The sequence below is a fragment of the Nyctereutes procyonoides genome, unplaced genomic scaffold (genome assembly GCF_905146905.1).
Source record: "Nyctereutes procyonoides isolate TBG_1078 unplaced genomic scaffold, NYPRO_anot_genome, whole genome shotgun sequence".
Taxonomy (NCBI): Eukaryota; Metazoa; Chordata; class Mammalia; order Carnivora; family Canidae; genus Nyctereutes; species Nyctereutes procyonoides.
Window position 1 is genome coordinate 33,496,137 of NW_026575120.1, and position 15,063 is coordinate 33,511,199.

A 15,063-nucleotide genomic window follows, 5' to 3' on the forward strand; every position below is an offset into this window, starting at 1 on the left:
TATTAAATATTAAAAATTATATTTAAAATATTTATTTATTTAAAAAAAGATTTTATTTATTTATGAAAGACACAGAGAGAGAGGCACAGACATAGGCAGAGGGAGAAGCAGGCTCCCCATGGGGAGCCCAATGTGGAACCCAATCCCAGGACCCCACGATCATGCCCTGAGCCGAAGGTAGACACTCAACTGCTGAGCCACCCAGGCATCCCATGTCATGCATATGTTAATCATAGTGGGCTTTTTTTTTTAACTTTAAGAAAATTTTAAAACAGGTGCTTCCTTAAAAAAAAGAAGATATGAAAACACATTGCCGTTTGTAGCAAGTGATAAGCCAACCCAATTGATTTTTGTAGAAGGTTCGCCTAGAGGGGCAATCAGTAGAGAAACAGCTCAAAACCAGACTGGAAAACCTCACGCCAGGTGACACTTGATTCTCTATACCAAAGTTTCTAACTTTGTGGTCCGAGGAAGGCTTCAAGTTTTGGCCCATGAACATCCTGTAAGACATTTTCAATGTTCATTCATACGTGCGTTTTGATCTAGGGAGACAGTAAATGACTTTCAGATTTTCAAAAGGGTTTATGACTTAGAAACCTTGAAAACCATTCATGTAGGCAATTGGCAGAGCGGTATGTGTGGGGATGGGACAGGGAGTTGAGGTTATAGAACCAGAGTCCATTTCCCTTGAGAATTGTTCTTAACTATACACCAGCGTGTATTTAACAAACTGCTACCATACCTCTCTTTAGTGGTTTCTTATTCGCTATTTACCAGAGCTCTTGGTAGATGAGAACAGCTCATCAGGGAAAGTTGCTGACAACTTACTATAGAAAAGAAACTACCAGAAAGTGAACAGAAAAGAGAACTCAGTAAAGGGGATAGGAGGTCAGGAGAGTCAATAAATTAAAATGCTATAGAAGGGACGCCTGGGTGGCTCAGTGGTCAAGTGTCTGCCTTCGGCTCAGGGCATGATCCTGGGATTGAGTCCCACATCGAGCTCCCCATGGGGAGCCTGCTGCTCCTTCTGCCTGTGTCTCTGTCTCATGAATAAATGAATTTTAAAAATATTTAAAAATAAAAAGTTATAGAAGCCAGAGAAAAAGTCCTGGGGAAGATGGAGTGGTTACCAGTGTCAAGTACCAGAAAGGAAATAAAGATAAGGAGTGAGAAGCCAAAAAAAAAAAAAAGATCTCCAAATTCAAGGGTCTTCAGATGTACAGTTTCTGTAAGGTGATGAAATAAGAGGTCAGAGGGCAAAGATAAGGTGTCCAAACTGGGCACTTGTACAGAAGGGACGTGCTACTGATAATTATGTCAGAATAACAGGAATAAACCAGGCCTGTCCCAGGCAAGCAGATACGCAGTTTGTTACCTCACTGAGGAGGAAGCTAGAAGGACAGCCAGAAAGGCAGCAGATGCCATCCATTCAAAGGGTTTGGCTGTGAAAAGAAAAATAGCTTGGGGGGTCACCAGAACTAGTAGGGTAAGAAAAGGCTTTATCAGTTACTTATGGGGGAAGCAGGGAAGACTTCTGGAGGTTTTAAAGAAGGGAGGGAGGAAATGGAGGAGAGCATCCTGCATCCTCCATCAACTTCACAAAGTGCACAGAAGGCCCTCAGGCATTTCTCGGGTGAACATTTACTATGGGACTCTGGGCTTCCAGGAAGAAGGAAGGAACAGAATGGGCAGGCACAGGGAGGGGATTTTCTTCCTTTGAAACTACACAGAAGACAGAGAAGAAAGCACAGTATGACCAGAAAGGGCAGGCCAGGGTGATTTTCTTCATCCTAATGAGCACCTAAGATGTAGCTGTCAGAGAAGCTGTCATCTCCAAATTAGCTTCTTTGATGGCCTCTTCAAGGGATAAGAAATTAATAAGAAAGTCAAGTCACAAGTTCTTTAAAGCTGATTCCTATGTAGATTTGCAGAACCCCAACAATAAGGAAATATATCCATCCATGCAATAAATCCTTTCATTCAGGGCTGAGCACTTATCTGTTTAGAATTTCGTTTTAGATACAGCTTGAGGGCTACATAGAGGTCAGGGGGACACTCGCCCAGCTAAGTTCAAACAGGCCAAAAAATAAAATAAAATACAAATAAAAGAATAAACAGGGTAAGAAAACAATGTTGCTGTCAGGATACAAAGATGCTACCATAGAGAGGAAACTCTCAGCCAAATGTCAGAAGGAGATTAAATAATAAAAAATGGCATTTGTCTCTCTAGACGATTCCTAAATTACAACCAGGCAGCTCATCCAAACTTAGCACAATCTCACACAAAGGGGCAGGGAAGGTGTTCACAGAACATAACAGAGAAGGGGCTATCAGGGAGAAGCTAGTTATACAATCTGGCAGTACCAGCGGGTCAGTAAATGGTCAACAGCAGGAAATTATAAGGCATGAATCATATTCTAGAAGGAGGAAGTCAGAGTATATATTTAAATAACCAGATGGACAGGTATTTACTATAAAAGTCAGTTTATTTTCCCTTCCTGTGTTTCATATTTTCCCTTTTTTGTCAGTAATGAGGAATTAACGATTGGAAATCTCCTTGATTAAATAACATGAACAAGTTCATAAACAGACCACATTTTAGAGTATAAAGCAAGAAGTTGAAAAATATTCCCTAACCCAACACAAATCAAGCAGCCCTCCAAATTGCACATTTTCCCCCAAGTTCATGTCCATAATTTAAAATACATATACAGAATGACGTAAAAATATTGATAATTAGTACAGAATTCACAGCCTTGAAGACATATGTGCTACAAACTGCTAACGGATAGATACCTAGTCCCCAGGCCCTAGTAACCCATTCCTGTGATTCAAGGTCATATACTTAATGCCTTATACTAGGACAAGAGGTCTGTCCTCTGTCTCTAATTCTAGTCTTCTGCTGAGGTAACCCAAGGAACCCGGTTGTGAGAAAGATCAACCCTCTGAAAACAGGGCTAAGCAGATTAGCGTCCTAGTGGATCCTAATGTCCCCAAAGAGCAAATCTGGAGTTGAGTACGTCAGTCGTGAGCTACACCTTGGAATGTTCATGATAACTGCTGATGTACCTTATGGTTCTTGAAACGAAGACTGCATACTTCCAGGAGTTGAGTTTTGAATGAAGACAGAAGAGAATGAGGTGACAATAATTTGAAGGTATTTCTGCTTCTGGAGGTGAATAACTTTAGATCAGATAGAGTGACTGAGCCAGTCACCATGTAGTGTGAATTCCCCACCACAGTAAACAAAGAGAGTCTTTGTCCAAGGCAGGCTTACACTTGATCCAGCTTGAGCACACTACCAGGATTTGATGCTTCAAAGATGAGCGACTGTTCTTTGCAAACTCATTATCAAAGCAAAATCCAATGCTTCCTTCCTATTCGTGGAGCCCGTCATTGATGCAAACCATGTGCAACTGTCTCGTGGCCACTCAACTTTCCAGGCTGGAGAATTAAGGTCCAAGTCCAAGACAGTATTTCAGGTTAAAAGGATAAATTTCAACAGGCCAAATAAAGAGGCTGTCAGATTCATGGGCCAATCAGTACATTTATGAAACAGTGAAAATCATCCACAATAACTCATGTAGTGCAGAAAAACAGCCTGGCCTTCACCACTGGTCAATATCTCAAGTGGCTGACACTGTTGAAAGAGGCTTGACAATCTGAGGTTTTGTTGGAGCTCTTAAGACAACCCCAAATAGGGTGAAGTTAAAAAAATAATGGTCCTGATGTGTCTCCCATTGTTCTTTTCTTCTGTGGGCAACACTCACTCACTCAATACGTGAGCTTGTCGTCTTTGCATAAGATAGCAGGTTTCCCTCACTATTAATGGCGAGATAAACAAAATTGTACAACTTGTCTGTGAAGAGAAAAAAGCATTAAATATGCATTGACAATTTAATTAACTGTTAGAGCACCATGTTTTGACCGTAATAATGAATGTGGACAATTGGATTCATTCTGACTTCGTACAAAGATAACTTGATCTTTTTTTTAAAGATTTTATTTGTTTGTTTGTTTGTTGTTTATTCATGACAGACACAGAGAGAGAGAGGGGCAGAGACACAGGCAGAGGGAGAAGCAGGCTCCATGCAGGGAGCCCGACGTGGGACTTGATCCCGGGTCTCCAGGATCACGCCCTCGGCTGAAGGCGGTGCTAAACTGCTGAGCCACCCAGGCTGCCCCAATATAACTTGATTTTTAATGAATTGGAAAATGATTTTGAAAATCAAAGTTAATATTTTTTTAACAGTCTCCTGAAAAAGAGAACTAAGGTATGCAAAATTAAATAATTTGCCATAGGTAGAGAAAAAAAAATAGTACTGGAGCTTGCTATATGTATTTTTTATTTATTTAAGTAATCTCTGCACCCAGTGTGGGGCTCAAACTCATGACCCTAGGATCAAGAGTTGCATGCTCTACTGACTGAGCCAGCCAGGCACCTCTGGAGCTCATCTTAAAAACAGTGCTTCTTATGACAGAGATCCAGTTTTCTTTCTGGTACAACTTCTTGTGTGATCACAGAGCAGGTTCCTCAGAAGATATTTCCCTCTATTTAGCACAGATGTCAGATGTGGAACAAAGAAATACGGCCCAGTCTTTAGAAGCTAGCAGGCAGTTAGGCAGAAGCAGCATCCTTTGTGATAACCTTAGTTCAGCTCCAAGCAATTTGGGAGCTGAACTATCCTTGGGTTCCTTGGACAAGGCTGGAGGAGTATGTCTGGACTTGGGGTGCTTGAGACTGCCTCCAATTAGGATGCACTAGAAATAGGGATGGGATACTAAATGGATCCCCTTGTGGATGAAGCTGTCACCAGGCTCTCTCAGGGAGACCTGTCTTGAGCACCATCTCACCAATAATGTAAGAGGAGGGTAGGTCACATACTTACTCAACAGAGAACATTTTAAAAGTATAACGCCCTCTTCTCAATTGGCTTTTTCCCAGAAAGTACAATTCCAGCCAAGAATGTTTAAGGCATGACAAATATTTTCTCAAGAGACTCTCATCATTTTAGAACCTACACACCACAGTGTTAATTATAGTAATGCTTCTTTTTGAGTGTGATGTCGCTTGGTGTACACTGTAATTTCCTTCAGAATTCCCAAATTATATTTAGCAGGTAGAGAGTACCCCGGAAGAGTACACCGATACTTTTGATAAGTCTCTCACCACCTTTTCTGGAATTATAAATGACAATACCCATTAGGCTCAGGTCAAGGGCACACTAAAGACCCATTCCCACCTTGAAAAAAAGAATGTTATCTTTGAGACTCATAAAATGTTACTTTTCACAAAAGGGTCACTAAAAGCAATCAGCAATTCTGCTGCTTTAAAGTGACTTAAGTCAATGCTTTGAACTAAATTAGTAAGAGAAACCACTAGTTAAAAGGGACACATTCACTTACCATGAGAATGAAAAAGTAGAACACCCATATCCATCCCAGATTGTCCTGGATCAAAGACACTAAGTACTACAAGGGAGAAAAAGAAATTACAATATAATCCTTTATAAATTAATCAAATGAAGTAGCTGAAAGGTAGATTAAACACAGCTCTCCCAGAAAATGAGAAAGGAGTTAAGAGATTCGTAGATTGTCTTTGGTTTACAAAGCTTTCATGTGCATGTTCCTACTTAAAGATACCTGGCCCTCATCTTTATTTATTTATTTATTTTTAAAGATTTTTTAAAAATTTATTCACAAGAGACAGAGAGAGAGAGGCAGAGACAAAGGCAGAGGGAGAAGCAGGCTCCATGCAGGGAGCCCGACATGAGACATGAGAGTCGATCCCGATTCTCCAGGATCACGCCCTGGGCCAAAGGCAGGCTCTAAACTGCTGAGCCACCCAGAGATCTCCTGGCCTTCATCTTTAAAAGAAAAAAAAAAAAGTTATTCATTTACTTGAGAGAGAGAGAGAGAGAGAACACAAGTGGGAGGTTGGGGCAGAGGGAGACGGAGAAGCAGATTCCTGGCTGAGCAAGGAGTCAGATATGGGACTCAAACCCTGGGATCATGACCTGAGTCGAAGGCGACACTTAACCAACTGAGCCACCTAGGCGCCCATGGCCTTGTAAGGGGCGCCTGGGTGGCTTATAAGCTGGCAGAGTCCAAGCACAAAAACTGCAGAACAGATGACAGGGCTAAAAGGTTTATCTTAATTCACTTTGCTAATAAAAGAGGAAGATGAACATCCTCAAGCCACTTCTGTTCAATTATTCTTTCTTCCAATGAAAGGTACTATAATTGAGGCTTTGATGTTTTTAAAAACAGTTGGTTTTTTAAGTATTTTGCTCATTTTTCTTTTTTTTTTTTTTTAAAGATTTCATCCATTTATTTGAGAGCGAGAAAGCAAGAAACAAAGCAGAGGGGGAGGCACAGACGGAGAAGGAGAAGCAGACTTCCCACTGAGCAGAGAGCCCAACACAGGGCTCGATCTCAGGACCCCAGGATCATGACCTGAGGTAAAGGCAGCTGCTTACCTAAGCCACCCACGCGCCCCTGTCACTCATTTATCAATTGTGTTTACTCACAGGATTTTTTCTCTTTTTTTAAATAAATAAATATTTTATTTATTTATTCATGAGATACACAGAGAGAGAGATGGAGAGAGGCAGAGACACAGGCAGAAGAAGAAGCAGGCTCCACACAGGGAGCCCGACGTGGGACTCGACTCCGGGTCTCCTGGAGCTGAAGGTGGTGCTAAACGGCTCAGCCACCCAGGCTGCCCTACTCAGAGGATTTCTATATGGCTTTAACATTTTATGGCAAATTCTTTACTTCAATCACCCAAAAGAATCTAATGGCATTTAACCCATTTTCTTTTCCTATTATGACAAAATATATGTAACGTAAAATTGGTCATTTTAGCCATTTTTAAGTGTATAATTCAGAGGCATTATGTACATTCAGTGTTGTACCACCATCACCACTATCTATTCCCATAATTTTTCATCACCCTAAACACAAAATCTGTACCCATTAAGCAATAACTCCCCACCATCCTCTCTTCCCAGCCTCTGGTATCCTCTGATCTACTTTCTGTCTCTAAGAATTTGCCTGTCCTAGAGATTTCATGTTCAGTGGAATCACACACTATTTGTCCTTTTGTGTCTGGCATATTTTGCTCAGTGTACTGTCTTCGAGGTTGCAGCACATGTTGGAATGTCCTCTCTTTTTATGGCTGAATAATATTCCATGCTATGGACATACCACCTTTCATTTGTTCGGTTATTAGTGGATGAACATTTGGTTGGGTTCAACCTTTTGACTATTATGAACGATGCTGCCATGAACATTGGTATATGAGTCCTATTTCAGTTCTTTTTTTTTTTAACAGACTTTTTTTTTTTTAAGATTTTATTTATTTATTCATGAGAGAGGCAGAGACACAGGCAAAGGGAGAAGCAGGCTCCATGCAGGGAGCCCAACGTGAGACTCGATCGCAGGTCTCCAGGATCAGGCCCTGGGCCGAAGGCGGCGCTAAACCGCTGAGCCACCCAGGCTGCCCCTGTTTCAGTTCAAGTTATATTCCTGGGGGTGGAAATGCTGGGTCATATGGCAATTCCCTGTTTAACTTTTTGAAGACCCACCAAAGCATTTTCCACAGCAGCTGCACCATTTTACATTCGCGCCAGCAATATAAGAGTTCCAGTTTCTCTACATCCTCACAACTACTTGTTCTTTTCTGTTGTTAGCTGTCTTTTTTTTTTTTTTTAAGATTTTTATTTATTTATTCATGAGAGATACAGAGAGAGAGGCAGAGACACAGGCTCCATGCAGGGAGCCTGATGTGGGACCCGATCCCGGGTCTCCAGGATCACACCCTGGGCTGAAGGCGGCGCTAAACCACTGAGCCACCAGGGCTGCCCAGTTAGCTGTCCTAATAGGTGTGGTGTCTCACTGAGTTTTGATTTGCATTTCCCTAATAACTAAGGATGCTGAGAATCTTTACATGTGTTTATTGGCCATTTGTACATATTTGTCATGAGGATTTGTCCCTATGATTTCATCTAAGAGTTTTTACGGTTTTAATTCTTAAAGTTAGGTATTGATCCATTTTGTGTTAATTTTTGTCTACACTGTAAGGCAAGGTCCACCTTCATCCTTGTGCGTGTGTGTATATCCAGCTTCCCCGGCACCATTTCCTTCCTCATTGAATGGTCTTGGCACTCTTGTCAAAAATCAACTGACCACAGATGTGAAAGTTTTACCTGTGTTCTTCCACCACACACTACCAGTAAAATTTATAAGTGGAAAATAATTAAAGCAAAATGAGTGAGTGATTTAACCTAGATTACATACGGAAAGCAAAAAAGCAGAGGTCTAGTCACCCATTAAAGGGCTCACAGAGGGGGAATCCCAGGGTGGGTCAGCAGTTTGGCACCTGCCTTTGGCCCAGGGCATGATCCTGGGGTTCCCGGATCCAGTCCCACATCAGATTCTCTGCATGGAGCCTGCTTCTCCCTCTACCTGTGTCTCTGCCTCTCTCTCTCTTTCTCTGTGTCTCTCAAGAGTAAATAAATAAAATCTTTAAAAAAGAAAAGGGGGGCTCACAAGTGGTGCTCCCAAGTCTTTCTGCCACTTTATCTTGCTTTTAAAAAGTTTCATTGACACATAATTTTCATAACATAAGCTTCACCCATTTAAAGTATACAACTCAATGGTTTTTAGTATATCTACAGAATTGTGCAACTATTACCATAATCTAACTGGCGACCATTTCTATCACCCCTCCCCCAAAGGAAATCTGTACCTTCAGAAGTCACCCCGCAGACCCACCTGACCCCAGGCAACCACTAATCTATTTTCTTTCCCTATAGATTTGCCCATTTGGGATATCCCGTATGAATGAAATCATTAAGTATATGGTCTTTTGTAACTGGCTTCTTTCACTTAGCCTCCTAATTTTTAGGTGCATTTATATAACTTTTAAGTGTCAGATACCCTCTTCAACCGCCAAATACTACTCCATCATATGAATACACCACATTCTGTTTACCCATTCCTCAGTCAACGGACATTTGGGGTTTTTCTACTTTTTAGCTGTTATGAGTAATCCAGCTATGAACATGTATGTGTTCAAGTGTTTATGTAGATATCTGTTCTCATTTTTCTTGGATAGATACCACAATTTAATCTTTCTGAGCCCCTACTATGTGTCAAAAACATACTAAGCATTGGGACCACAGAGGTGAAGGAAACAGTTTCTGTTCTCAAGGAAATGCAGAGTCTGGCACAGACAGATCAGTAAATGTGATGCACCATGACATTCACTCTGTTAGAGGTAGGCATCAACTGCTATGGAAACCCAGAGAGAAACATTTTTCTTGTGAAGTCAAGGCAGGTGGGGAAGCTGTTCAGGTTAAGTTAGGAGAACTGGGACAAGGCTCATTAAGTTTCTAAATCTTTTTTTTTTTTTTAATTTTTTTTATTTATTTATGATAGTCACAGAGAGAGAGAGAGAGAGGCAGAGACACAGGCAGAGGGAGAAGCAGGCTCCATGCACCGGGAGCCCAACGTGGGATTCGATCCCGGGTCTCCAGGATCGTGCCCTGGGCCAAAGGCAGGCGCCAAACCGCTGCGCCACCCAGGGATCCCCAAGTTTCTAATATTAAGTCATAGAGTTTGGAACCTCCACACAATGGGAAATTATTCAGAAACCAATATGGAAGAGGAATGAATGAAGCTAACAATGATTTCCTCCAGATGTCGTTTCCCCAATCACCAAAGTGAGCCTAATGCTGACCCATGTTCACAGTTAGGGATCTGAATACTGGCAGGTGAGACATTCTAAATACAAATAAACTCCCTGAAATGCTCATTATAACCCACCCATTTGATTAATGAAGAAAATATCAGGGAGAAACAATAACCAAAAATACAGTGGTATCAGAAAAGGATGTCCAATACAATCACCCTTCACCCCTTACATAAAGACCTCTGAACTAGTAGCCAATAGCATTTTTGGCTCCTACTGCAGCACACAATCAAGTAAAAGCACATTTCTCCTACTTTTGCTAGTTTTTTTTTTCCCTCTTCAGTCTCATAATCAAATATGCTAAGCACATCAATCATATCAATCATTCATTCTACAGCCATTCAACAGATGTGGGAATGCCTACTGTGTGCCAGGCACCATTCTACATACTGAGGCTACCGTAGAACACAGAACAAAATGCTGTCTTCGTCATACTTATACCATAGTGGGAGAGTCAGATACTAACGAATAAAGATATAATGTATGGCTGGGTAGTGATAAGCATTAAGATGGCTTATTTTCCTCAATAATTGCTCTCTCATTAGCCACCAGCAATCACACATTGGTGATCTACCCCCACAGAGCAAGCAAAAGCGATAGTCAAGGCCGGTAATAACCTAAATGTCAAAACTAAGAGACTTTTTTCTTCCATTCTCCTTCTCTGGCCCCTCTATACCTCTGATCTCACTAATACCTCTCCTTGCCTCCACGGCACTCTCCTGACTTCTACATCTTTGACCAATAAGCATCCCCCAAGGTTTTGCCTATATTTTCTTTGCCCATTAAACATTTCATTGACTTCCAAAATTTCAATTATTTTATCTATGTAGATGATTCTCTGATCCTTATTTTTACAAAATTAGCACTCAATGACCTGGAAAGGTATATCCTAGGAGAGGCATGACTCACGACTGTCCCAAGGAAGAGAAGGCTAAATTTAAGTCTTTGAGTGGTTCTGACTTCTTATTATAGGCCAATCTCAGCCTAGACCATCTCTAGTTTAGAGTGCATAAGAATAATCAGGAAGGCTTGTTGAAACATAGATCTCCAGGTCTAATTCAGCAAGCCTGCAGTAAGCTTGGTGTTCTGTACTTTAATAAATAACCCAGATGATTCTGACACAGACATTTATGAACCTCCCTTTGAGACATTCATTAGAAGCAGAGAAGTGGACTCAGAGCAGCTGCAGAGTCCATGGCAGTATCTGTAGGGATCCATGTGAAGAACGTGTGTGTCTGGCACAAGAGAGGAGGTAGGGCGTGCATGCCAGGTGGGGGATAACGAGAAGCACGTGTCTCGTGGCTCCTCGGAGTGCCAAGTTCAGGCTGAGAAGAAGGGAGTAGCAAACTGTGACTGAGGGAGTGTCAGCTTTTCTCCAGACAGGAAGAATCTGGAAATAAAAGTGGGAGGAAGAAACTAAAAAATGTAGAGGGACCTTCCATATTAGGTCTAATTAGCTGACCTCAGAGAAGATCAGAAACCCAAGGCTTACAGAAAAGTACACTATATGGCACAAGAGTGCCACCTACTGTGGCTCAGTGGGCAGGTGCAAACTCTTCACCAATGAGAGACTACTCACCGCTCAATTTTCAACCCCTCTTGTTCCCTCACCTGGCCCACCGCAGCTCCAATGCTTCCAGTTCCATCAACAATTCCTGTGACAGTCGCCAAAGCCTCACTGCTCCCTTGGATTAGCTCTTGGCGACCCAGGTCCGCAGAAATAGCAGAACTAATCATATTAGAAGGTCCACCGATAAAAAACCCTGAAGTCATAAACAAAACAGGTTCTCATTAAAACCCTATTCATCACCCCACTAGAAATCCCCTGGACAAGACAAACTCTTATCCCAACATTTTAATCAGTATGTTGGAGGGAAACAGTAAAAGGGGGAGGAAAAAAAAAACAGTAAAAATGAAAACTCTCCCAGATAACGTCCTCTTCAAACTAGTTAGCATCCACTTTTCTGAAAGCCCTACTTGGATTACACGATATTTTGGTATACTTTATAAAAACCAAAGATACAGAAAATATAGTGAATAGACAACCTTTCTCATCCCGTAAAGTCTATATTCATTAATAACTAATTATATTCGCTGGTCAACTTCTACTATGACAGTTGTATCAACTGAGTATTTGTCCAAAAACAAGCAAACATATTGAACAAAAAGAGAGAAGAGAAAAGGCTCCCTCAACAGTGCAGATGGTTCTATCAGCCTCTGCTCTCCATGAGGCTCCAAGGACTGAGTTGGCCCACGTGAATCTGTTCACATGCTTGGAATGACTTCCATGTGCCTCACGTATCATGAGCAGCTCTCACTCTCTGGAGTATGATCTAAGGTTTAAAAATAATCTTTCTATACCATGGTCCCTAATTACACTCAACTGTTTCATCTGGTGCTCAAGTGGGAAAATACTGACCAATTCCAACATAAGAGGAACACCTTTTTGAAAGCTGGTGAATTGGTTTCCAATGGGGCATCTTCCTAAGTCACTTCCAGAAGTAATAAGGGAAGCCGGGGCAGCAATCAAACATTTTAGAAAATCTCTGTCAGAGGGGACGGCTTCTGTAACACTAGGACTTAGGAGGTCACATCATAGCAGAGAAAGAGAATCTGAATCTGAAGCAGGCAGAGTTCTCTATAATGAAGGTTTTAGTATCATTCAAACTGAGGGAGCAAATGGTCTCCCTTTCTTCCTTTTTATTTACAGAGGAACAGTAACAGTACAGTGAAACGGAGCCACACGACATACCTGTAACTGCCATCAGAAGTGCATTAATGGATTTATCGTTTGGAGAACCTATGAGGAAAGACGCAGAAACAGCACGCTGACTTTGAAAGCAGATTACATGGGCCCCCACTGAAAGGCACGCAAAGATCGGGATCTCAGTGACCTCACGGATCACTCCCAGAGACAACAAAGGGATACAACTCTTTCACCGCCTACTTCAACTTTTATTTGTAATGTCTGCCTCTTGCTGGTGCTCGAGCTAATGAGACTCCTAGAAGCTAAAGAAAAACTCTACTCCCATCTCAGCAGCATCTTGGGGGACATAGTGCAAACCTACTAATTACCATCTTTCCTCTTTTGAAACTGTTTCCCTTTTATTGTTTTATTGGCTCTAATGCTGGCCCTCTGGAGCTTACCCTCAAACAAAGCATATACACTCCCAAGCAAGCTTTTAAACAAACCAACAAAGCACAAGAGATGCCAGTTGCCTCCCCAACACAAATAAAACTACATGAGGGTACTTTTTATCCATGCGTTTACAGGACTATACAAAGGCCTTGTATCAGCCTTTGTAGCTGGTCTCAAGCATCTCCCCAGGGTTGATCGCTGACTCGTGGCAAATGCCTTAGTCCCGAGAGATCAGAAAAATAATTTAATTGCCAGGGAATACTCACGGCTATATCCAACGAGGGACCCAACGGCCAGAAGTAGACTGAGGGCTAAAACGGGTGCTCTCTTCTGTAATACGTCAGAGATGAAACCTTGCAAAGTCCCACCTGCAAGCATTAAGAGTGCATCACAACCAAAACCTTTTATGATTTAGCTCAGTTATCCAAAGCTTGTTGTTCCCCATGCACCCTCCCCCTGCTAGCAGGATCCTGACACTGGTCTATCCAAAATGAGGGCTGACTCTCTCAAAAAAGCTTCCCGCACAGCTTCCTTTAAGGGAGATTACCCATCAATTGCCAAGATGGCTGACAGGAGCAGGACACCATGAATCAGACAGCAAAATAAAGAAAAAGGAAATAAAATCATCAAAACCACCGACTATCCCTGGCTGTTCTCCCTTCTCAAGCCAGTAGTAAAGGCTTTTCCTGATTTTTCTTTTTCTTTTATTATTATTTCTTTGTTTTGTTTTTTCTTAGGGACGCCTGGGTGGCTCAGTGGTTGAACATCTGCCTTTAGCTCAGGGCATGATCCTGGAGTTCCGGGATCGAGTCCCACGTCGGGCTCCCTGCATGGAGCCTGCTTCTCCCTCTGCCTGTGTCTCTGCCTCTCTCTCTCTCTCTCTCTCTCTGTGTGTGTGTGTGTCTCTCATGAATTAATAAACAAAATCTTTTTTAAAAAAAAATGTTTTTAAAAAAATGTTTTTTCTTAAAGAGAGAGAGAGAGAGAGAGAGAGAGAGAGAGAATGTGTGCATGTGTGTGGCTAGAGGGAGAAGGAGAGAGAGAATCTTAAGCAGGCTGCAAGCTCAGCATAGAGCCTGACACAGCTTGATCTCATGACCCTGAGATCATGACCTGAGCCAAAATTAAGAGGCAGATGCCTAACCAACTGAGCCACCCAGATGCCCCTCTGCTTTTTATTTTAAAAGATGATTCATTAAAGACCATGCCTCATGGGCTATTAGTGGCAGCCAATAAATGTTCACTGAAATTAAATGTAGCAATTATGGTTTGGTGATAATGAACAGGTCAGGATTTTTAGAAAAAGGTAATATGAATCCTTTAAGCAACAAGGTCACATGTAGATGCAGCCCCATTTCAAGCAATAGGGGCTATGGGACATCTGGTACATCCTCATCACACAACAGGACCCAGAAGCATGATCAGATCTAAAGGTGGCAGCCTCACCTTTGGCTCTGTATCTAAGAATAAGGGCAGACAAGTTAAGTACAGTAACAGCATATCACCTGAGGATGCACTGCTCTCTTGTTCTCGGGACAGCTTAGCCTTACCACAATTCTAAATCCAAACATTACACAAAGGATGTTACAATTTTGCCGCAGCCATATAAGTAATACCCAGTAAAATGCATTCTGTACAACTGTCTTATTTTAAAATTTCTTGTGTGGGATGCCTAGGTGGCTCCGCAATTGAGCGCCTGCCTTTGGCCTAGGGCGTGATCCTGGAGTTCCAGGATCAAGTCCCACATCAGGCTGTGTGGAGCCAGCTTCTCTCTCTGCCTACGTCTCTGCCTGCCTCTCTCTCTCTCTCTCTCTCTCTCTCTCTCTTTCTGTGTCTCTCATGAATAAATAAAATCTTTATAAAAATAAATGAATAAATAAAATTTCTTGCATACTTGTTCATACTTCCAGCCATAGCAAAAAGTTACTAGTAAAATCTGTGCACAGCTGTGCACAATGAAGCAGTTGCAAAATACAGAAATTAATCCCCACGATTATTCCTACCCTATGATCTGATAAAATCTATACACTAAGCTAATATTTTCCCTTCTTTGACTATGGGTGGTGGGAAGTCGATAAAGTTCACATTCTAGCTTGGATCTCTGGCACACAATTAGCTTTAGACCTATGATATCACTGAGAGTGTGCCGAAGGGTTACATCTAAAGA

General features: G+C 41.8%; 1 protein-coding gene across 5 annotated transcripts in view; it reads right to left on the bottom strand.

Moving 5' to 3' along the window:
• Positions 1-2,467: 2,467 nt before the first annotated feature.
• SLC37A3 (solute carrier family 37 member 3) overlaps positions 2,468-15,063 on the bottom strand; it is a 78,343-nt gene continuing 65,747 nt past the window's right edge. For all 5 annotated transcript variants that reach the window (XM_055335112.1, XM_055335110.1, XM_055335114.1 and 2 more), the window contains exons 11-15: positions 13,163-13,264; positions 12,510-12,557; positions 11,369-11,520; positions 5,407-5,472; positions 2,468-3,859 (exon numbers count right to left, since the gene is read on the bottom strand). In XM_055335112.1, coding sequence (XP_055191087.1) covers positions 3,767-3,859; positions 5,407-5,472; positions 11,369-11,520; positions 12,510-12,557; positions 13,163-13,264 — 461 coding nt within the window. In that variant the 3' untranslated portion in view covers positions 2,468-3,766. The remainder of the gene's footprint in view (positions 3,860-5,406; positions 5,473-11,368; positions 11,521-12,509; positions 12,558-13,162; positions 13,265-15,063) is intronic.